Source organism: Mus musculus, chromosome 6, assembly GCF_000001635.26.
Source record: "Mus musculus strain C57BL/6J chromosome 6, GRCm38.p6 C57BL/6J".
In the NCBI taxonomy this organism is placed as follows: domain Eukaryota; kingdom Metazoa; phylum Chordata; class Mammalia; order Rodentia; family Muridae; genus Mus; species Mus musculus.
The window spans coordinates 83360879-83385596 of NC_000072.6; the positions used below are offsets into that span (position 1 = coordinate 83360879).

The 24718-nt window shown below is 50.1% G+C and overlaps 1 protein-coding gene across 7 annotated transcripts in view; it reads right to left on the minus strand.

Moving 5' to 3' along the window:
- Window positions 1-1494: 1494 nt before the first annotated feature.
- The window catches only part of Tet3 (tet methylcytosine dioxygenase 3), a 94836-nt gene continuing 71612 nt past the window's right edge, over window positions 1495-24718 (minus strand). For all 7 annotated transcript variants that reach the window (XM_006505776.4, XM_006505775.4, XM_030255245.1 and 4 more), the window contains 7 exons: window positions 18994-19087; window positions 15888-16096; window positions 14872-15022; window positions 12905-12994; window positions 12316-12453; window positions 9505-9841; window positions 1495-8947 (listed from right to left, as the gene is read on the minus strand). In XM_006505776.4, coding sequence (XP_006505839.1) covers window positions 7164-8947; window positions 9505-9841; window positions 12316-12453; window positions 12905-12994; window positions 14872-15022; window positions 15888-16096; window positions 18994-19087 — 2803 coding nt within the window. In that variant the 3' untranslated portion in view covers window positions 1495-7163. The remainder of the gene's footprint in view (window positions 8948-9504; window positions 9842-12315; window positions 12454-12904; window positions 12995-14871; window positions 15023-15887; window positions 16097-18993; window positions 19088-24718) is intronic.

Genomic DNA, 24718 nt, shown 5'->3' on the forward strand with positions numbered 1-24718 from the left:
CAGGGCCAGCAACAAAACTTCTAAGATTTTATCAGTTGTTTGAGACCTTCATATCAGCTCCCCTCCCCTGATTCCTCCTGTACCCACCCTCTCCACCCTCACTTCCTTACCCAACTGTGTTCTCTTCCCAGCAAGTCCCGTTTGTGTTGCCCACTGACTGCCCTTAGGAGTGGGGCCATGTCATGAAAGAAAATGGCCTCTGTCCTCCGGTAGCTATCAAATGCTAGGAACTCCCGAGCGGCAGGACTTTTGCCAGCTTCGCCCTTTCATTTTGGCTTGAACAGGTCTTGTGCATGCTGTTATACCTGCTATTGAGTTTATATGTGCAACTGCTCTCCTGTGTCTGGAAACCACCATTTTTCTTGAAGTTACCCACCACCTCTGGCTCTAACAATCTTTCCATTCCCTCTTCTACAGAGATCCTTGCATGCATGCGTGTTTGTGTGTGTTGTGTGACACTGTGTTCCTTCCCAGGACAGCCCTCTACAGTTTCTTATTCTCTGCATATTGACCAGCTGAGGTTTTTAAGTTGTTGGCCCATGGAATCCCACAGGACCCCCAAACATAGGCTACAGGCAATGCTCTTGTTACCCCGCAGCACTTGATGGTAATACACACCACATACTTGAATCATACAACAGGGAAAAAAAATCAAACTGGTACTCACCTGGAACGAGCTTTCGTAGGCACTAGGCACGCTGCTGGAGGAGACAAGCAATCACCCAGCTGTGAACCCTATCATCTGCAACAACTCAACTGACAAGATAATATACCCACTGTACAGCGAGTGGCAGGAAGAAAATCACGGGAGTAGCCAGTTGCTTTCTGATTGTTTCTAAGGACCAATCCATGAGATAGAACCCACATCTGGCACTGATAATGGGGCCAAGAGCCTGTGGCTGGCTAGGTACGTACAGGAACGTGCACAGCACGTCAGTGCATCTCTAGAAGGTTCCTCTGTAAAAGTTCAAAACAAGGCCTCTAGTCTGCTGGGTGGCACATTTCAGGTGCTAGATCTGCTTGGTGGGACATTTCAGGCAGAGGACATGGGAGAAGAGGGCAGCTTCCTGTCCTTTTATCCTCCCCAGCTCAGAATTCCCCACACTTAGCCACCACAAGAACTGTCACCTGGATTAAAGACACCCCCCACTTTGCCCCAGGTCCAGCAGCCTGGGGTCCAGCTCTGCACCTCGTTGCTTGACTGTGCTGAGCCATCAGAACCCAGCTCAGTGCAGTGGTCTTAGTACTGGGAGGTGGAAGTGAGGACGGCTGAATTCCAAATGATGGAGATTGAACAAAGCAGAGCCAGGGCTAAGGCTGCTCCAGAGCGTGGCTTGTGACCTCAAATACTAGTTGCCAGGTCCCTCACTGCCCCGAGGCAGGCTTCATTTGGGTGTCTATAATATATTCCAGAAGGGCACAACTGCAGGGTACCTTATGTCACAAGTTAGTTCAGGTTCAAGATGAAAAAAAAAAAAAAAAGCTTACACAGAATTTGAGTGCAAAAAATAAATATAAAATTTATTAAAACACCCACAATATTTTAAAGATGCCAGGAGTAATACAGTTCACAAACCCAGTTGTTTGTGTAAATTATAATAAAATACAAATCAAAAAAGGATACATACTTGCAATTTCTAGGCACCCTAAATTAAATTTACTGAAACACTGGGGGAGAAGGAAAGGGGAAGGAAGGCGGTGGTAGCTCAGGAGACAAACCAATAAACTGGAAGGAAAATATTAACAAAAAGGTAAAAATTATACAAAATAAAATTATCAGCATAAATTTACTGTACTAAGATATCTACAGTTTAATAATACACATCCTATTGCCTTGAGACATTGCAAAAACCTACCATTCATCCATCAACCCCAGATAAACTTCATTTCAAGTAGCCACAGTTTACAAAGTCAAGACGGAATATTCAAGTATGGTTGTTAAGTTCACCTCCATTGGAAGCCAGGCAACCAAACAGGAATTCAAAGAGATAAGAAATAAAACACATCCAAAAGCTACAAGGGTTCTAGATCAAGTCTAAAGCATTAGTATGCTGTGAGACAGCCAGTCCTTGCTTCTTTAAACACAAGAAAAATAAATGACATCACTCCCGTCTCTCTCCCTCTACCCCCAAAAGAAAAAGGAAAAAAAATCTATATTGGAATCAAGAAAATTTGGGATGTCCAGATGAGCCAATTATTATCTGTCCCCATATGAAGAGTGAGGGTTCCCCCTGAATGACGAGCAGTCGGAGCGAGAAGAGCATGACTGACAGACACCCTACAGAAAGCATCCCTGATATCAGAATAGAAGCGAACGAGGAGCAGGCTGAACAGATCCACAGGCACAGAGCCCAGAACCCGGCTTCTGTGCTGAGGTCTCCCCTCAGGTGAGAAGCCTATGGCTCCGCCCCCTCAGGAAGGCGGCACTCCCAGAATCATCTATGCGCAGATGGGTTGGCGTATGCACCTCCAATGTGTTATTTGGTCCAGGGTATGTGGTGAAGTTGGCCTGGTAGGACAGCAGATAAACCAAGTGCTGCGTAGATTTTCAAATGACAGCAACCATGACAGAAAGCTCGATGAGATGGACAGAGGAGATTCACATTTTTATTCAAAAGCAAAACTTAAGAGAATGGAAAAAATCCAACCACGCTCCTTCCCTTAAGCACTCTGGCATTTTACTGCTTAATGCACAGAGAATGACCCTAGATGTGTCAAGGCCAAGGAAGTCATCCCACGGACAGCCTGTGAGTATCATACCCTCATGGAATCTAAGTTGTCACAATGTCCTGTTTTGAGGTATTTAAAAAAAAATTGTGACAGTGGATGATGTAAAAATGAAGCTTCCTGTCGAGATCTTAAATTTTGCGTCAGCTTATGTGGACACAGGGAGAAGTTTAGCACCAACTAAAAGCGGCCTTGGTGGCATTGAGGGACAAAAAAAGCACCTGCCTTTAGTCTGAGCACCAGGAGCTAGCTACCAATGAGCAGCAAGAACCCAAAGTCTTGCGCATCCCGTCCCTGCCGGGGCCAGGTAAAGGCGCTGCCTCTGGACCACAGCCTGTCCCCTCTGGGGTTAGCACCCTGGGACACAAGAGAATACCTGACACACAAGGAGAGGCAGGGGTCCTGCCTCCCCTTCTCAAAGCCACCACTCCCTCTCTAACCTGGCTAAGGAGATAGACAAACCCACAGGCGGGCCTCTGCTGTCCTTGCGCAGAGCAAGCTGCCTTCTCTGAGCCTAGCTTTGGCCACCAAGGGGAACAACAAGACACCAGACCCAGAACCCTGCTCAGAGCAGACACAACGCGGTAAACAGAGGTCCACAAAGACAGCACCAAAAGAGGGAAGAAAAGCCGAGAGACGGGGCCCACCTCGTTTTTTTGGTTGGTTGTGGTTTCAAACGTTGATAGCACCTCAGGGAGACAAGATCAGGGACAGTCACATTGAAACACCATAGCACCATTTATTAGACTATTTCAATTCATAAAAATGCTTCCAAGTCCAGAAAACACACTTCAGTAACAAAAGAGATCGGTTGAGGCACATCAGGGATATATCAGTTTCCCACCAGCTTGGCCTTGCTTTGACATCTGAGGCAGTCAAGTCTCCTCGCTCTGTGACACTGGATTTTCAGCTACTGTCAGACCACTCACACATCCACCGCCATCAGCTATGGAGCAACAAAGCCCTTCGACTTCTGTCGCTCAGCACTAACAACCCCTAGCTCTGCAAACTACTGTTTCTTTAAAGCAGCAGGTGGGAGGGCCAGAGAAGGCAGAGTCCCTTCCCATGGGCCAGGGCCACCACAGCAAAGAGGCAAAGCAGCACCCTGGAGGGCTGGGCTGGGCTGCTCGGTCCCCACTAAAAACCAGACTTCAAACTGACCCCTCCCCCAATCCCCGTGAGACCCTCAGTGTTGCTACTGACAGGTGGTTTCTCCAGTTATTTTGTGAGCTCCTGCTGCAAATGACTTATATTCTAAAAGAAAATCTCTCAGGTCAGAACTTCAAAAGTCCTCTTGCACACAGCAGGCAGGGACAACAAAAACAAGGCGGAAGGAAACAAAGCTGGGGGCGGGGCACCAAACGCTTGCACTGCCTGTGGACTGTGGAGACGGATGGACGGACGGACGGACGGACGGACAGACGGGCACCCTGGGAGCAGACTCCGAAGCCATCATCTTCCCGGCTATAACACTACTCTTAAAACTTGCTCGTGCCGTCAGGTTCTTGAGTTGCAATGGCTTTATTTATTTATTTTTTTCTTCTCATGATAAAAATGTCTTGTCAATCATCTTCAGGACTTAAAAAATGATAGTGCCAGTAAAAATAAAAATTTTGATTTTTCTCTTTAAGAAGCCTTCAGCAGCAAGGGATGGGGGATATAGAACTGTGCATAGTTACGTCTTAAATACATGTCTAAAGCATGCTCAATTCAGTGACAGATTTGAGGTAGGTTATACATGTAGTGTGTGAAAGTCAGCACGGGCTCAAGCACAGCCGCGGCGCAGAGCCCCGAAACAGCGCTCGCTCGCTCGCTCGCTCGGACCTGAAGGGCCAACGTGGAAAGCCTCTTGCCTGCCTCACCTCACGGCAGCCTGCTTCCTGGTCTAGAGCTCATGAACAAAGGCTGTGCAGGCTTGGGGGATGGACATCACATGCTTTTTAGCTTGTACTGGTTTCTCCATTCATCTAATAATGGCTTTGCTACCAAAGGGTGAGGAGGTTTGGAGCATACTGAATTCACGTCCGAGAGATCCACACACTGCCAGCAACAGTATCACCTGGGCCACGCTCAGGACCTCGCAAGCCATCAGCCAACCTGGGGCTTCCATGGGCCATATACACGGTCACATTCTCCAAATGCTTTGTAAAATATCATATTTAAGATTATTTAAAATGAAGTTTTTCAAGGCACCCCCGCATCTACCTAAGCACGGAGTCAGATGAGACCTGTGTAAAAGCACTGATGCGATAGATAGCAAAATAGCATTTAAAGGACCCAACTCTCCCTCAAAACTAGAAAATTAGCAATTAGCATGCGCCTTAAAGCCTCTGACTCTTTAGCTTGTCAAACAGAGGGTCAGAGGCCTTCCTATAAATCTGAATTCTGAATAATTCTAAGTCCTGATAAGCTCTTGGGTATTTATTTCAAAAGCAATAATAATTTCATTTTTTTTGTCCTGTAAAATAATTGCAACTTTACAGACTATGGTAAAGGTGGATTGACAAAGCACATTAAATATTCAGCTACTATTTACAGTCTCTCCCACAATTACAGGTTAAAATGTACTTTTTATTCTTTTCAAGTTGCTGTTTAAATCTAGGCAAAAGTGCTTAAAAAAATCTTTCACTATTTACAGTTAAAACCAGACCACAAAAATGCTCAGGACACCTTTTTAGCCACTCTCTGCCAGCGCTTCCGAAGGGCTCTAGTCAACACCCGGCCGCTCGGCTCTCGGCTCTGGCACAAGGCACCGCGAAGCTTGGGGACTCGGACCTGCCTTCAGCATTGTCATGGGATTGCTACGCTCAGTTTATTAAGACCAAACCTGGCTAGAGCCACGTGCTAACTGCTGTCTCAGGGCTCGGCTGCCACTGTGTGTGTCCTGATGAAGCCCCCCCACTCACCACACACGTTCGCACGCACGGGCAGCCTGACTACACGGCTAACGGCTTCTGAAAAACACTCTTGAGGACTGACCTGCTGCAGACACGCCACTGCCACTGCCACTGCCACTGCCGCTGCCACCTGTCAGGCCCAACCTCTCAATGTCACAGAAATTAAAGCACCAACGTTCTCATTTTCAAAGAGCTGAATGAATGCACCAGGATTTTAGGATGGGCGTGTTTCAGGGGAGGTGGAGAAGGGAGAGGGAGGAGAGAAAAGATCCAATGGAGAACTGGCCCCCTTGAAGGAGGAAAAGCATAGCAACCTGTTGAAAACGCCTGACCCTTGCACTTTAAATGAAGTGTAGGCCATGCCCTGCAAGGGCTGCACCATTGTCCCGTGTGAAGATCCAGGAATAAGGACGATGCGTGACCTGCCATCACATTGGCTGGCTGAGCTCCGGCAGGATGCCACCTGCCCCGAGAGTCAGAAAAGTCCCAGCGCACTACTACAGCACCAGGCTCCAGCACCACACAGCACCGCAGAGCACCCGCAGAGCACCGTACAGCACACTGGCTCTTCACAGCTTGGGTTCAACTTCTTGATTCTATAGATACAGTAGCCCTTTTTCAGTATCGACAAACTTTGGGGCGATTTTTAAGAAAACTGCCACTAAGCTTCCTTTCGGCCCAGTACTCACCGGCTTTATCAACGGGACGAGAAGAGCTCCTCGGAGCCTCTCGACTCCTGCTCCAGCTTGAGGTGCTGCCTAGCGAACCAGGACATCATATGACTTGGTAAATAACGGACAGAGAGGATTCAGTGTGGAGACTAGCAAGCTTGAAGCTGTCTACTTCCAACCTGGTTTCTGGGGATATCTAACACCAGCATTTCCAGGCCAGGCCCCCAGATGTCTGCAGCTTCCCCCATTCCACAGAGGAGAACGGGGTGGTCCCAAAAGGCTCCCCAGCCTGTGGGAAGGAGGGATAGACCAGGGCTACATGCTAACCTTGGTTTGTGGGGCAGATGGCTGAGAGAGCCTGCAGCCCCCAGGAGGCTGGGCTTGCCAGGCAGGAAGCACTGCCGGCCTTTCCTGCCCACCTGTAACCCATTACTATTGTTGCTTTAAAAAAACCCAATAAATACATATTTTAAATGGAATTTTAAAACTACGCTCCTTTGTGAAAGGACACTATAAACTTTCTTTCCATTATTGTGATATACAAGGATAAAGTTTTAAAAACAAAAGGAAAATAAAAGCCCCCTCAAAACAAGGGGAAAAATAAAACGTGGAGATATAAATATTAAGATCAAAAAAAAAAAAAAATCACCCGACAGCCGTAGTTTCTTCAAAGTGCTGGGGAAGAAGAGGAGGGAGGGCGGGTCAGTTCTGAGGTTTGGACCATAAATACATATATATGATAAGCATATCCATATATGTAGATATAGAGAGACTTCTGCACCCCCAACCCGCCCCCGGGCATGAGGGCAAAAGCACCACAGAGCAGCTCGGGCCGGGCCCGACGCTGAGGTACGCTGGCTCCTGGCACCTAGATCCAGCGGCTGTAGGGGCCAGTGACCTTTGTGTAGGCGTAAGAGGACACGGTGACCGCGGAGTCTGTGGGCATGGCCAGCGCCTGCCGGGTAGGGATAGCCCCCTTCTTTTCTTTGTGCTGGGGCTCAGCCACCATAGCACCCCCCCATTTTCGCTTCTTCCCGTAGAGCTTGGCCTCCTGCTGGCCCAGGCCCAGGCGTGCGGCCTCCTCTTGCCGCTGCCGCGCCCGTTCCGCCAGCTGCTTCATCTTGGCCTCCCAGAGCGCCAGCCCGTGGTTGGGCTGGTTGAGGTTCTTGTGTTGGTAGAAGACCAGCGAGATGCGGGTGGGGTGGCAGCGGTTGGGTTTTTTGAGTGGAGTGGTGGCATGCAGCTCTCGCCGGGCACACTCGATGAGGATGGAGCAATGGGCGGGGGCCACGGCCACCCCGCCTATGTTCTCATCCAGGAAGTTGTGTTCACTGTCCGACCACAGTTCCTCCTCGTCCTCTTCCACTGTGGGTCCACTCTTCTCTTCCTTCACCACCCCCTTGCTGGGGGGCTCCTCAGCTGTCCCCTCCTCCAGGCTGAAGGGATCCCACAGTTTCTCCTCTGACTTCAGGGCCCCAAATAGCTTCTCGTTGGAGCTCAAGGGCATGCCAAAGGCTTGCCAGGCTTTGTCTAGCGGGTTGGCCCCCGGTGTGGGAATCCTGCCCTCCTCCACCTTCACAGGATTCCACAACTTGTCTTGGAACCCAGGTCCACCTTTCAGGGCGGGGTTGAAATCCCCGGTTCCCATCCCCCATGGCTTCTCAGTTAGGCTGGGACCAGTCAAGGCAGAGGTGCCGTTCCCAAACTTGCAGGGGCTCCATGGCTTGCCTCGAAGCCGTGCTCCAGCATGGGGGGCCGACTGCTGGCCTTCACCAGTGAACAGTCCCCACTGGCTTTCTGGGAAGTGTGAAGGAGTGAGACAGCTGGCCCCAAAAGAATTGAGCTTGTCGGGAACAATGGTAGGGCTCTCCCCCGGAGGGAACACGCCCCAGTTGCCACCTACACTGTTAGTCCTCTTCGGGGACATGCTTGGGCCTCCTGAGTACTGTCCCCACAGATGACTGGGTCCCCCATTCTGAGATGCTTCCGGCAAGGGTGTTCTACTCATCTTAGCAGAGTCTCTGGGAATGGACTCAGCCTGGGTCAGAGGGTCTATTGGCTCTTGCTTGATGGATCTGTTGTAGCAACTGGAACTCTGAGCAAAGGGAGAGGGGTCCCTGGATGCTGGGTGGAGCTGGGGGACCTTGGGTAGCAGATATTCCTTGGGGCCTGGGTAAGCAGGCTGCTGGTGGTGAGGGATGGGGTGGTGGTTGTCTGTGGCAACAGCCTGACCTGGCAGCTCGGCAAACTCAGCACCACCGTAGGCTGGGTTCAGGCTGTTGTGTAGAGCATGGAGGTCTGGCTTCTTCTCAAAACTGCCTCCACTGCCCCCATGCCCCCAGGCACTGGGACCCAGGAACTGGGAGGGGAAGACAGGGTTGCTTGATGGAAAGCCATAGTAGCCAAAGGAGGGAAGTGTGTACTTGGAGTGGAAGCCGTTGACAGAGGCCAGGCCAGGCTGTGCATAGCGCGAATGGTAGGAATACACACTGCTCATGCTGTAGGGGTCGGAGGGCCGGCAGCTGCCCAGCACCGAGTAGCTTTCCACCACCGCATTGCCACTGTACTTAAAGGAGCTAAAGTGGTTCTGAGGCTCCACCTTGAGGGAGGGCTTCAGGCTTTGCTGGGACAATCCACCCTTCAGAGACAGGCCTGGGGAAGGCAGAAGGCAAAGCAGAAGATGAGACATGTGCCACAGTCTAGCAAGGTCTGGGTGTAGAGGGCGGGAGATGGAAGCTCCTTCCTTGCCTGACAAGTGGATGGATGAGATGTTGAGGTGAGCTCAAACCTGGTCTGGACTTATACACTGGGCTCCCCTTGAGATTCCCAAGGTGGAGAGACACAACCTGTGCAGAACCTGTGTCCTCTCCACCATCACTTTTCTCTCTGACCCCAGAAAATGCCTTAGTTTCAGCTGAAGCTCATTTCTCCCACGTGTGGGTGTGGGGGCGCAGGACCTGCTGCCAGGGAGGAATGGGAGCTCAGACACCCACAGCGCACTTCCCACCTCTGGGCCCTACCGCAATGGCCTCTGCCTCAGACAGTCAGAGCATGCTGGAGCAGCCAAGTGCTCTGGGCGATTTATATCTAGGTACTTCACAGAACGTCTTTCTGAAGGACAGAGTGAGCCACATCAGGATGTTCCTCCTAAGTGGCCAGTGTGCTGTGAGGTGAGGGTAAGGCCCCTTAGGGTGGTAGCCCTTGCTTACCTGGGTCAGTGGTGACTCCAGCCAACTCCAGGGCCTCCTGCTTGATCTTCTCTGGCGTGCTCAGTTTCTCCTTCTGCAGCTTCTTCTTCTCGGCCGCCGCCTTCCTGGCTTCCAGCTGCCGTTGGCGGCAGGACTTGGCAGGCTCAGGCAGCCGCCGGACCTCTCTGGGGAATGCTGTGAGCACCTGGATGGCCCCACTACTGACCTTGGCGTTCTGGTTTTCCTCGCTGCCAAACTCATCCGTGCTGGCCATCTTGTAGAGGGGCAGCACGTGCAGTTGCTCGTCCTCAGGGATCTGGCCCACGCAGCGATTGTCTTCCTTGGTCAGGGTGCAGACCTGCCCCACACAGGGAGAGGAGATATGGGACAGGAGTCCATGCCTGGAGAGAGCGTCCAAACCGTCTCCTCCCCACGGCCCGACTGCCAGCCATCTGTCACGTCCCATCATGCTGCCCTGGCTACTAAGGTTCTAGACACTAACAACACAGAGGCTGGGAGGGAGCGCACACATGCTCAGTTTCAGTTGTGTTATCTCCTGTGCCCCTGTGGCTGAGCTGGGACTGGGGAGGAAGCTCTGCCTGAAGCCCACCACTGCCATCACTGAGCAACACCAACAGGCTGACACCTTCCTCTGGAATCCTGACTACTCAGAGCTGCTGCTTCTAAGGTAACCTTTCTTTTTATTAAACATGACCTCAGAAGCCAGGTGTGGTGGCGCACGCCTTTAATCCCAGCACTCAGGAGGCAGAGGCAGGTGGATTTCTGAGTTCGAGGCCAGCCTGGTCTACAGAGTGGTTCTAGGACAGCCAGGGCTACACAGAGAAACTCTGTCTCGAAAACAAACAAACAAACAAAGGTCCCGAGTTGAATTTCCAGCTGCCACAAGGTGGTTCACAACCATCTATAATGGGAGTTGATGCCCTCTTCTGCAGGCTTTGTATGCAGATAGAACACTCATACATATAACATAAATGCTGTGGGGTAGGGAGAGGCAAGAGAAATAGGGGAAGATGTTCAACCTCTTCAGCGAATAAGAGGCCCACCTCACTGAATTAGGCCGCCTGACAGGACCCTGTACTGCAGGAAACTGAACAAGCACTAAAAGCCTGTGACTGTCACCATCTCTATGGGGAGGGGGTGGGCGCTCCAGAGGAAACTATTTCTGCCCTGAGCTGTAGGGATTCCTCATGGCATATGGATGGAGAGAGTGTGACTCACCAACTGCCCATCATCTGTGGGGGAACTGGCTAAATAAATAGCTGATATCAGAGCTACACATGAAGCTCCAACAAATTTAAATGTGAATCCATACTCACTGACACAGAAAGCCCAAGTTACCACTGGCTAGGAAAAGCACACTACAGGACAGCAGGTAGACTCTGACCCCCATGTAGATAAGAGTTTTATACAGCTATGTGGCCATGGTCATACACACAGCCGTAGAAGGGGTGGCCACCAAATGCTGACTGTGGCTATCTCTAAAGACTTCAGAAAACGGTTTTTAAACGTTTTTTTTTTTAATTCTATGTATGTGTTTATATCCATGTGAATATATGATGTATGTCTCACAAAGGCTAGAAGAGGGCACCAGATTCCCTAAAGCTGATGGTGGCGACACCTGAAAGGGTTTGCTGAGAAATAAACTGAGGGTCTGTCTCCTGAAGGGTAGCAGTGCTCTCAACTGCTAAGCCAGCTCTCCAGTTCCCAACTCTCCAAATTCCTATAAGCAGATGGCTCAGCTCTCTCTTGCCTCCCCCTCTCTCCCCATGGCCGGCCTCTACTTCTCTACTCTCTCTTTCTCTCTGCCTTTCTCTTCTCTACTACCCTCTTAACTCCTCTCCCCATGCCCTGAATAAACTCTATACTAAAAAAAAAAAAAAAAAAAAAGCAGATGGCTCAGTGTGTAAAGCTATCACTGTGCCAACTGGAGGGCCCGAGTTACATCTCCAGGACCCACAGAAGAAGCCAAGCACAAGTGGACCTCATCTTACTGGCTACCCAGCCTAACTCCAGGTGCCAATGAGAGACTGTCTCAAAAACGACACTAAAACCTTTAGGGATGGACAGCTTTACAGGAGCACCAGAGATCGACCTTTGTCCTCCAGGCACATTCACATGCATGCATGTGCACGCACACACGGCTGTCCACATGCAGAGACCCAGCTGTGTACAGGCACGCAGAGACTAAGACATGAGAAGTTTGAGAGTTTGGCTGCTGACAGTTAATCTTTAATAGTAAAGCGTGCAGGAGTGTGGAGAGCAGGTGGCCTCCCCATGCTCTTGCTTCTGCCGGCTCCCCCAGTGTCACCACCTCTTGCCCCCTCTATCCTTGAGGACTTGCCCTTGCTAGCACCTCAGTCTGGGACCCCAGCCTTCTCCTCAGCCCCTGCAGTCCAGGCTGTACTGAGCCCAGCTGAAAAGCAAGCACAGCCGCCCACAGCAGCACCCGTTCCCTTGAGGGTGTCTCCACCTCAGTCAGCCCCGACTCCCCGTCTTCTCCAGCACACGCATGCAGACCCACTCATTCAAACCTCCCTGCCTGCTCTTACTCAACCATGTAGCCTAGCAGGCATCTCTAGGAAGACTTCCATTTTTTATCCCAAACCTCATCTACTGCTCAGTGAATTCACACGTTGGCTCTGGTTCCTCGCATGCCTCCTGTCACTGATCTGAGGGTTATCTCTGTGGAAGGGCAGGAGCAGGCCATCTAAGCCAACACTACCTAGGGCTTCAAGAATCCACTCTACTTCCCTCCTCACAAGTAGCAAAACCCATTAGTTGGCTCCTTCCGCTGGTCCCAGGCTTCCTTACCACAGTGCACCCATTGTAGAGGTTATGTTGGTCCTTGTGGGCGTGGGCACAGAAGTCCATGCAGGCTGTGACCCCTGAGAAGGGTCTCCCTTCCTTCAGCCCCAGGCGGCAGTCGATCGCCACATCCTCATTGGTCACCTGTGTGAATGGCCAAGAACAGTGGTTCAGAAGGCCTGAGTGACCAGCCCCGACGCTGCCCCTGGGATCCAGATCTTAGAGAGGAGCAGGTTAAGATCAGAGCTGTCGTGTGACCCTGGGCCATTGAGGGAAGGCTTTCCAGTTGAGAGGTCCTGTCTCTGAAGGAATGGCTCTCTCCTAGGTTAGCGCAAGCTTGTCTGCCTGGATAGATGGGAACTCAAGCTCCTCAGAGGAAGCTAGGCCAGAGGCACTGCAGACCACTGGGGAGGGGAAGGGGGGGAGGGGAGCTAGGGGTGACTAAGGAAGGAGTCTTATCAAAGCACACAATGGCTCCAAGAGACCTCTAGGTTGAACGCACTTTAAAAACACAAAGGAAACAATACTCCCAACTCTCCAACGTCAGGGAACTTAAGTAAAAACTGCACATGACAAAGGCCCTTGGCTTCAGTACCTGGTTCTGATAGGCCTGGGGTGCGAGCCGCTTGTAGAGGGGAGCAACTTCAGTGGCCAGATCCTGAAAGCTATTCCGGAGCACCTCCTCCTGCAGGAAGAACAAACAATTAGGTACATTCAGAGCTGCTCAAGCCGGCAAACTTCCTGCCAGAAATGAGCCCACCAGAACCATTGCTGGGAAGACAGGAAGCCAAGTGCGTCCAGGGTCTCAGCGTTCCCCTGGTGTGTCCATTTTCAATGGGGATACTGAGGCTCACAGGAAAAGCCACTATTGGAAGGTGCAGTCATCCTGACAGCTAAGCTACTCCATCAGTCACACACAGCCCCGTTCAGCCCAGGACAAGAGAGCAGGGTCTTGCACTCAGAGCTGAATACTGTGGGTCACTGGTGTAGTATGGTGGGCGGGGATTTTCCAATAGGTGTGGAACACAAACATGGAGCATTTTTGAAGGAGTGATAGCAAGCACACAGCATGGAGAGAAGCCAGGAGCATGGCTCAGTCACCAGTCAGTACAACCAACACGATGCTGTGTGGGGCCTGGCCACTGCTATGCCACTGTCTGGATGATGCCGTAACACAGCTCCAAGGTGAGGCTCGAGCTGGGGAAGCACAGGCCTGGGGAGGGATCCTGCCTCCTTCACCATCAACTGTTCTGAGTGGTCTCTCCGGTTGGTCACGTGGGGGTAAGGAGCCGTGTGTAGATGGCAATCTACAGCACCAGGGACAGCTCTTGGAGAAATGGAGCCATTGCCTTTTATTCTGGCGAGTCTAAGGCCCTGGGACTCTTCAACCCACTGAGACAACCACATTTGCTGCTCAGAAGAAAGAGCTCTAGAGTATTTTTAGCTTACAAAATTGTCTAAAAGTTTTTTGGGAAAATGAAGATTTTTATATGTGTATGCTTTATGGCATATATGTGCAGGGGGGGGGGCTGCAGAAGCCAGAAGAAGGTGTCAGTTCCCCTAAGCTGGAGTTACAGATGGCTGTGAGCCACACTGTGGGTCCTAGGTCATGAACTCAGGTCATTTGGGAGAGCAGTGCTCTAGTCCCTGAAAACTATTTAGCCAGGAAAATGGTTACATGGGCTATGGTGCACAGAAGAGGAGCCCAGTGGCTGTCCCTGACCTGGGCAGAGGGGAATCAGTACTAGGAGCCTCGAGCTCTGGAAGGCCAAGACTGGCATCAGGATGGCCAGGATACTTGCACCCTAGCAGAGGGGTTAGACCCCTGACCCCTACACCCCGGAAGTACAAGCAGGAGGGAGGAAGAAGGGGTGAAAAGGACACTGTGTTTATTCGGAGACCACCTCTTGCTATGGCCACTGTAGCACGGAGCACAAGAAAACACAGCAATAGAGAAATGGCCTTGGCTGACACAGATCCTATACCCCTTGTGGAAGCTACAAGAGTCCCAGAGGCCCTTGTTCGGTTGTGACAGGGACATAAGAGAGGTCCTGAAGGGAGACCAGGATGAGTAGCCATGGCTACTCACAACCCAGTGACTGTACGTGTGGACTGCACTCAGTGCACCAGGACATGGAGACAGTAAGGGCCTAGATGTCTGTATGAATGCCCACAATGTCTGCCCAGCCCAGTGGGGGATGGGATTCCTTACCAAGCCCTGTACAGATTCAGAGGGCATCCACAGAGAGGAAGACCCCCCCTTCTTCCTATTCCTACACCCCGCAAAGATGCCCCGCAAAGAAATGACCAGATCAAATTCAGATGAAAAATCTGCATCTGTATCTAAGGTATTCAGAATAATTCCTCTAAAGCTGCCACGTAAGTGGTTAGGTCTGAGGACCTGTGGCCAGCAGCCCTCAGTTTTCACACGGGCTGCTAACGTCATACATTTCCTGTCCATCTGTGCAGCGCCATGTCAATCCTTCCTCTGCATAGCTGTTAAGGACGCAGGTGGGGAGGCGCGAGGGGGGCCTGCCGTGTGCCGGGCACTGCTTTTCTCACCTCCTTCGGATTGTCTCCCGTGAGGCGGAACTTTCGTGGCGTCTTGCTCCGAGCATATTTGCAGCCGTTGAAGTACATGCTCCAGGAACAGCCGAAGGAGAAGGAGGCACCGCAGGTGTTAGGGTCTTTGCCTTGGCAAGCACAGGTCCGGCTGCAATGGATAACATAGGCCAAGCATACAGATGTGGTCTCTGTTGACACTGCCCCTGTAGAGGACTGGTTTCCACTAGCCTCTGGCAACAAGGGCTCCTCCTTCCACCCCACAATTCCTCCAAGTTTCCCAGTACAGGTTATTCTCTGAACACTCAGAATAGAACAAGAACACTTGGTGAAACATGCCTGTTCAGAAGGATACATAATGTATATGAGTTGGAAAGAAACATTCTCCAGGGAAAACTCAAAGGGTCAGGAAAGTCACATGGTTGTTGAGGGCTGGGGGAAGGGTTGTAGAAGGGTACAAGAGTTATGCATGCTTGCACGTATGTGCACATGTGTGCACATGTGTATGTGGACATCAACTTCAGGACTTATTCTCTTTTATCATATTGGTCCTGGAGAATGAACTAAAGTTGTTAGGCATGGTGGCAATTGCCTTTGCCCACTGAGCCATCGAATGGACCCCTGTTCTCAATCTCGACTGGGTAATATGACTATATCAAAATCCTCTAAGCTGCTGGGGGTGGTGGAGCATGACTTTAATCTTAGCACTCCAGAGGCAGAGGTAGGCTTTGAAATCAAGGCTAGCTTGGTTTACATAGCTAGTTCCAGGACAGCAAGACCTTGTCTCAACAAAAATAAAACAAAATCCTCCAAGCTATATGCCGAAAGGGTAACTTTACTGAAACTAATTGCATCTCAATGAAAGGGTAGGAAAATCTAATAAAGATAGGTTAGTGTTGATCTGGGGCTGAGCAGTAAAGTTGAGCCAGGGCCAGAACCCAGCACTGCCCAGCATCCCAGTGCCTGCTACCCTGGTTCTACAGCCCCATCACCACCTCCACCACTCCAATACATACTCATCATTGAGGCCACATCTCCGGCTGGTAGGGTTGCCATACTTCCGGAGGGTATCAGTAAGCTCCTGGTAGAGGGTGTCCCCAAGGCTTCGAGGGATGCCCTCCCAGGCCAGGATCAAGATAACAATCACGGCGTTCTGACAATGGTGGCCTGCCCGATGCCGCACCAGGCACAGCAGCTTCTCCTCCAGTGTGTGTCTTCGGATCACCTGCAGAGACATGGGACTGAGCCACTGCCCTGCAGGGCCACACAGCTCTGCATGGTACATGCCCCTCACTATCCCACAGACCTGTAGCTGTCCATCTTTAGGACAGCACCATTAGGGAAGAAGAAACACATTTTAAAACAGCAAAATAAAAAGTAGTGACAATGAAGTCTAAGACATTTGTGACCAACACAGACTTAAAAGGAGGGAAGTGTGAACCAGAAATAGTGAAGAGTTTTATGATGTCCCAGCATGTCTGCAGAGAAGGCGTTGCATAGCTATGGACGTTTTACACTTGGGCAGAGAAAGTGCTGCACATCTGTGTTTACACGCAAGGGTATAACACTGTGCAAACCAGCCTGAGGCTCCTCCAAAGTATGACCCATAGGTGTGGCAGTCAGGAAGGACCTAGGCTGCAGACAGATGTAGTCACACCTGCCATCCACACTCTGCAGGTTACACAGAAAGGTGTGGCTAGGTTGGCAATGCCAAGAAGCAAAGGGGGCCTGACAAAGTTAGGGCTCAATGGGGACATCTGTTCATTGGAAGCTGAGATGCCTAGCTCTCCTTAACCACACAGGGCACTTCGACCCGTGCAACTAGCTTCTCCAGTTTGTAAGAAAGACTAGAAATGGAGAGCTTTATAATACTCTGTGGCCCTGCCCTTTCTTTGAGACACACTCTTCGTTACTACGGTAAAGTATGCATAATAAACTGACACAGTGTGCACTGTAGGCTTTAGGTTCATTCAGCATGAAGCTACCACGTCCTCTAGAGCCCCTTCCTAACACTGTGTCCCTTTAATTCAGTTCCTCGTGTTGTGGTGTCCCCAATCGTAACATTATTTTTGTTGCTACTTTATAACTGTATTTTCACTACTGCTTGAATATGTAAATATCCGATATGCAGGATAACTGGTATGCGACCCTCCAAAGGGGTCAGGACCCACAGGTTGAGAACCACTGGTCTAGAACTTTTCCTTCCAATAAATGAATAAGCCGAAGCTCCACTCATGGATTATTATTCGTGCTTCTGATGCTCCCCGATGCCTGAGATAATTCTTCTGCTTTTTCTAATTAAGATTTTCCTTTTATTTACTCTGCCTGTGCCCCACACAGGCCAAAGGGTAACTTAGCAGACAGTTCTGCCCTGACACCTCGTAAGATGTAGGAATGCAATTCAGGCCACAAGGCCTGTGTACAAGTGCCTTCATCCACTGAGCCATCCATCTTGCTGACTGCAGAGTTTGTATTTGATTTAGCTGGGCTGAAAGCTGTATCTGGGGTCTTGTACATCCTTGGTGAGCTCTCTCTATTCCCATCCCTCAGCACTGTCCTTTCAGCCTCTGTCACCCGACTCTGATGCAGGTCATGGATGTGGAATCAAATGCAATCTATAGTTGACAACTGGCAGTGCTCTCAAGGTGTTCTGCTTGTTATAGCAGGTTTCGTGACTTGCTGCAAATGTTACAGAATTATTTTACATGCTAAACGGCACACAGCCCTGATCATGAGGTCTTGGTCTAAGGCAGGGTCACAATGATGTTATTCTCCCAATTTCCTGCCAACAATCAACTATTATTTTTGAAATGTGTCTTGGAATTCAGAAGCATACAACCGAGGTGCTGAGTCAAATGCTGCTTCAAGACTCTGACTGGTTGCCTGGCTCCCGGCAGATTGTAGGAGGCCTACTGTGGGCCCTGACACACATCTGCAGAAGCTGCTATGACAGTGAGCCAGGGTTGTCCAGGCCTTACAGTCAAACTCTGCTTATGACTGACATCATTTGCAGGTGGGTTCTCTGAAGAGGCACCTCCTACCACATCAGACCTTTTACTACAAGGGCCCCCTCCCATGGGGTGGACACAACATGCACAGTCACACTTTCTAAAAAAGCACCAGGTTCCTTTGTTGTGAAAAGTCCTACAATAATGGCTAGAAGTGCCGAGAACAAGTGTGATGTTTTGAGTTCAGTCGTGTTATTTTCATTAACCGCAGAGATGCAGAGGCAAGGAGTGATCCCACGGGAAGACGGCAAGCGTGCAGGCAACATTCAGGTCAGCTACATGAAACTCCTGCGGCCTTCCTGCCTTTGCCCGTGAGGCCCTCCTCCCCGGAAATGCTTCTTCTCCTGTTCATGTCTGTGTTCCAGGGTAGCCCAGCCTCAACATTCATCCAGCCCCCGTCCTTCAACGCCTACAAAGGGCATCACAGCCCTCTCTTGGTTAAACTTTGTGTCTCCAGCTCTCGACTCCAGGGTGCCTAGGGCATTAAACGTGGCCCAGTTCTCAAGAGCCTAGCTCTCTCTAAGCCAGCTTTGTAGCTGCAGACACCCATGATGTCAAGAGCTTGAGGAGGCCCCAAAGGGCAACGCTGAGGGACTGAGGTCTGTCAATGACTTTCTCCCTGACCAGCTTACTCAAGAGCTCTGCTTAGAGGCTGGGAAGAATCGAGCCTCAGCATAATACTATCCAGAGGCCTTGTCTTGTCCCCAGCCTGGCTCTTGTAGGTCACCCTCAGTGTCTTCCCTGGCTTCCAGGTAGGGGACAGGAGTACTGGCCACTCAGACACATAGAAAAAAGGAGTCAAAGCCCTGGGGGAGGGGGTGCCAGGAGTGAGGGGAGGTCGGATAACAGGTTAGACTTTCTGCACCTCCTCCCTTCCAGGATCTACAACTTTTACCCAGGAGTCACACACAGTTAGTGTAAGATGAACACAGTTCCTGACAGTACAGGATGCCTGCTGCTGGCATGTACATAGGACAGGGGTGACCAGCTGCCACAAGGGTCATTGGCTCCAGGGTCCCGTGATGGTGAATGTCTATTTCCTGCTCACCTGCCCTGCAACCTGTTCTACCCTGTGAGCCCAGACACAGCTCAGCTGTGGAGACCCAGCACTCACCCACTTGGCGATGGGACAGCCTCGAGAACTCTTCCCCTCCTTGCCCGTGTAGATGACCTTCTCAATCCGGATAGCTTTCCCCTTTTCTCCATACCTAGAGAGGAGACAGAAGCCACATCAGTGAATACCCAACGTTAGGAGGCAGGCCCAGGTCCTTCGGCCTGGGCTTCTGGCTACAGAGAGGGGGAGGGGGAAACTGAGGCCACTCTGCGCTCAGAGGTGGTGGTGGGGGGGGGCGCTCACATCCAGACTCTCAGCCATTTCCAGATGCTCCTCCTCTGCTCCTGTTCCACCTGCCTGCCACTGTCCTCAGGCAGAGGGACAGTTAGGCACAATAGTCCCCGTACACTTCTGACTCTTGAAGCTGCCTGAACCCACAGGCATTTGCGCTCACAGCCCTGCTGGCCAAGGACCCCTTTAACTACTTGTAAATTCAATTTAAAAATGAACATACAAACAAGTGTGTGCTTGTGTGTGTGTGAGCTTAGAGACTGAAGGATACTGGGGGGAGTGACTCCAGCAAACACTAATGCTGGCACACAGTGGACAAGGCTGTCCCCTAGTCCCCCACACATGCCCACTTCCTGGGAGCCGAAAGCCTAAGCACTGAAGAGTCAAAGGCCTCTGATATCATGTACTCAACCACACCATGTTTACAGACACAGCTATGACCATGAACGTGTATTATACAGCAACACGGGACAAGGCTGGTTCCAATACAGCCTGATGGACAGAGAGCCACTCTCTAGCTACACCATTGCGGCCAAGTTACTGAGTCTATGTGGGCCTCAGGCTTCCTAGATGTAAACTGGACACAGGGCTAGCTCTACCTCCCAGGCCTGATAGTGTACATGTATTACTCAAGGCATGCCAAGCATGAGGGAGGAACTCAGTGAATCTCCTTAACAACATAAAAGCCATCTTCTTTTAAATAGATTTTCAATGTCTTTTGCAGACAAGGGTCACTTGCCATCTGGAATGCACTCTCCGTCTCTCTCTGTACTGACTGAGCTCCTGACAGGCTATGCACATCTTCACTCACTCTGGGCTTGACTAAGAGTGTATCCAGCTATCTCTCAGTATGGGGTACAGGCTTCTTTGAAGAGTGCCTCTGAGGATCACCCTTTAGGACCTAGGACCTTTAACAAGGCATCGATGAACTTAGCGAATGCATGTTAACATCTAAGGAGACCGGTGACAAAAGCATCTTTCTTTAAACAATTAACATGATATTCTTTAAAAAGATGGATTCGTTCCATGTATGCTGTGCTTGTGTGAGCGCACACACCTGAGCATATGGAAGCCAGAGAGCGCATCAGAGCTCTCGGAGCTGAAGCTACAGGCACTCTCGAAACTGATGGCTTGCTCTCTCTGGGTGCTGAGATCCAAACTCCGGTCCTCATGCTTGCACGGCAAGCACTATGCTAAGCCATCTCTCTAGCTCCAACATGGGCAGGCATTTTTAAAAGGTTAAGTAAAAATATCCTTGTATTCTGTAGTGGATTCAGTTTGAGTATGACATTTAAGTAGGCCATTTAGTAAGGCATAATGCTATCGAGATGTCTGCAGTTTGAAGGCACCTCATACTTTGTCTCATCTGCTCTACTGTCATGAATCACTAGACCCCAGATCAACCCAACAAGGGCCCTGGTCTTGGGTGCAGCTCAGTGGTACAAAGGCTGGCATGGTTAATCCCCTTCATTACAAAGGTTCTTGTAGACAAAAGCCAATGGCCAAGGTGCTCTTCCCCCTCTGTACTGATGGCTTTCTTTAAGGAGGTTGCTGGAGGACAGTCCCACCATGTAGCCTAGGCTGGTTTAGGAACAGTCTTCATGACCTTAGACTCCTAGGGGTGGGGATTACCCGCATGTATCCTGCCAGTACTTAGACTCCCTTCCCCAAAAGCTTCCTTGTTGCATTTCCCTGACTGAAAAGGAAACAGAGTTTCTTTTTTCAAACACTGAACTAGGCCGTCTATCTCACTCAGCTCTTAGGGGAAGTGTTTCTGACCACATTAACAGGCGAGGGCTGCCAGTCCCTTATAGGAAGTGCTTGCACACACCATTCAAAGCCTCTATAGCAGGGCTTGACATGACAGCGTAGCTTTTGTTTGGTGCCTGGACAGGTCTCAGCACAACAGGCTTTATCAGGACACAGCCCCCAAGGGCAGGCCTGGGACCTAGGTCTATCTAGGGAGCCCAGCTGGAGGCTGGCACAGGGCTGCCGCAGCACTCACAGAGAGGGACTATCATATTCCCTACAGGAGGGTGAGCTGAGGACACTGGTGCTGGCTTTCTGACCAGCTCCTTCCCCATTGCCCTGTCCTTGTGAGAAAAACTCCTCAAAGGTTGTACTGGAGACCAAGAAGAAAGGGCTACGTTGCCTACCCAGCTGGATTCTTTTTTTTTTTTTTTTTTTTTGTTCCTTTAAAACAAAAAATGTAAGACACTTGAGGGAGCTATCGTGGTGTGCGTGAAGGTCAGAGGACAACCTGTCAGGCTCTCCTTTGGCCATGAGGGTTTAAGATTACACTCAGGCTTGAGAGCAAGTGGCTTTACCCACTGAGCCATCCCACTGGCCTCCTTTCCTCTTGGAAAAGAACTTGACAATCGATTCCCGCTTTGGTTCCTTCTCCTTACATGCCTTACTTCCTGGCTTATCATGAAGAGTGTAAACTACTCTGAATCTGCGAAGACTGGCTGAAGCTTGCTTCAAGGAGGACAGCGAACAGCTTGGCCTACGTTTTGTTGTTGTTGTTGTTGTTGTTGTTTGGTTGTTTGGTTGGTTGGTTTTTCAAGACAGGGTTTCTCTGTGTAGCCCTGGCTGTCCTGGAACTCACTCTGTAGACCAGGCTGGCCTCAAACTCAGAAATCCGCCTGCCTCTGCCTCGCGAGTGCTGGGATTAAAGGCGTGCGCCACCACGCCTGGCTGGCCTATGGTTCTTAAAGGTTGGCCCCTGGATTGTTGGCAGAGTCTCACTACTTGGGAGCCAGGAGAGTAGGCAGGTTCTCAGGTCCCACCAAGACCCAGGAGGAGGCCCAGCGTCCTGACTGTGCTGTCATAAGTCCTCAGCAGCTTTGGACTCCTACTTCAAGTTGAGAAGCATTAAACCTGGATGTCACCAGCATAAGCTCAAGGGCACTATTGAGAACAGTCCACTAACGCTCATAGAGCCCTTCATCAGTGCCAGGCTGCAGAGGATCCTTTCCTTGATGGAAGCCAAGGCTCTGGGTAGTGGGCCATCTACAGACTGGAGCTGGACAACAGACTCCAATTATCTATTAGCATCAGGACCTGGATATCCAGGATGGTATGATGTCCATAAATACACTGGGGTATTTTAGAATCTATTTTCTATCTTTAAAAATTTATTTATTTTATGTATACGAGTACACTGGTAGCTGTCTTCAGACACACCAGAAGAGGGCATCAGATCCCATTACAGATGGTTGTGAGCCACCATGTGGTTGCTGGGAATTGAACTCAGAACCTCTGGAAGAGCAAGCAGTCAGTGCTCTTAACCACTGAGCCATCTCTCCAGCCTCCTTAGAATCTATTTTCAACTCCATCATCTCCTCCAGATTTGTGCCCTGCAAACAGCTAAATGCCATCAAAATCCCCTTGATGTCAGTGTATGTCCCTCCCTGACTCTGGCCCACCTGACAATACAGTGAAGAAAAAAATGAAGAGAGGCACAGACAATGTCAGTTGGTACAAGACACAAACAAGGCCCTCATAAGAAATCCATCGCCCACCTGTTTCCCTTCTTACTCCAGAATAATACGACATCTGTAAGCTAAACTCAGAGAAGAGGGGGAAAGACAAGCTGCTAGCCAAGTGTGATCACAGGCTCCGTATTCAAGAGATGAGCCTGGAAGAATCTGTCTTATGGGAAATCAAATTAGCAGCGAGTCCATAGCGAGATAGTCCTGTCAGCGAGATTCAGGGCGGTCTGAGAAGGCAGACTCCCACTAGCAAAGGGAAGCCCTCACAGTCCCCTGGGGTGGGGTAGGCAGACCAGGCTCTCAGCTCACTGGCAGCCAATATAAGATGGAGTCACAACCGGGTCCACGACTCCTTCCAGTGGAAACAAGCCACATACTGAGGAAAACCAAGCACCCCCAGCTCTCGGAAGGGCTCCTCCCTTGGATCTGTGTCTGAAGACCCTATAGTTGGCTGTTATTTTTAAAACAGGAAGGAAAAATAGGCAGAGTCTACAATACGCTCTCCCAGCTCAAACTTGAGCAAATAAAGCCCTGCAAACTCTTCGCAAAACCACTGGCCAAGCCTGGGGTGGTGGGTCAGACCCAAGACTTAGAGGCAGAAGCGGGAAAACTAGGATGGTGTCAGATACACAGTTAAGTCTGAGGTCTGCCTGGGTTAGGACCCTCAACAAACTAAAAAAGCAAAACACCCCCCCCCCACCACCAACAAACAAAAAAACCCAACAGTAAAAGAAAGTGACTATCTAAATATGGCCTGGTGCAGTCTGCAAACTATGTCAGGTATGCAAGGAGGCCTATGGCAAGGACATAAAGACGTACAGCTGAGTCTCTTGTCCTGGGCTCAGGCGGGGCCCTTTAAATCAGGACTTCATTTAGAGTGGGTCTTTGATCAGACAGACTTTTCTGGTGGTTATTTGGAATAGAAACATTTCCAGATGGCATAGGAAATGAAGAATGAATACTGCAGGTCAGCGACCCCATCTACTCAGCTTCCAGCGGATCCAGTCTCCATCCCATTCCCTATGCTTTGACAGGCTTAGCCCGGCTCCCCCGGCACGCAAGACTAGGCTTCCATGTTTGTAGAACCTAAGCCACTAAGCCTTCCATAAAACGGTATGTGTATGCACAAGCAGATCTAGACCACCTTTGCTTAGGTTTTATTTAAAATTCTAAATGGTTAGTTTTGAAAATGTCGGTGCTCACATGCGACACAGCCCACCCTTTTCTGGGCACTTGTAACAAGTACTTCAGCTTTCTATGCCTGTTCCATCTATGTGCATGGCACGTCTACCCATATTCTCATGCCAGCTCTGTTTTGTAGATAAGAAAACAGTCATAGAACTGCCCCAGGGGACTCAGTAGGAAGTACAGGATCCGGGTGAGACTCAGGTAGCTACCGCATCCACACTCTTAGCCAGAGAGCTACACCACACTCCACAGACAGCAACTCGGGACTACTATCTGCTGTGGCCTGTGCACAGACTTTAAAGGCTCTATGTGAGCCAGGCATGGTGGCACACACCTTTAATATCGGGACTCAGAAAGCAGACAGAGTCTCTGGATTTGAAGACAGCCTGGTTTACATAGTAATTTCCAGGACACTCAAAACAAACAAGACCTCCATAAAAAGTCTTTATGTGAACAGATTTAAAAAAAAAGAAAGAAAGAAGAGAAGAGAAGAGAAGAGAAGAGAAGAGAAGAGAAGAGAAGAGAAAAAGGAGCTTTTAAATAACCCCATGGGAAAGCAGAGGCAGGCAGATCTCTGAGTTTGAGGTCAGCCTAGGCTATAGAGTGAGTTCTAGGACAGCCTGGGCTATACTGAGAAACCCATTTTTAAAAAATGGAACAAACACAAATGAACCCCCTGCTCCCACTCAGTACTGAATTGGTAAGCTCTTGATATCGTCAACACCCTGTCCCCCAGCCCCCATCAAAAAGAGCCATAACTCAGACTTTTCCTCTAAAGTGACCTAAAAAATAACAAACCACTTCTGTAGCAG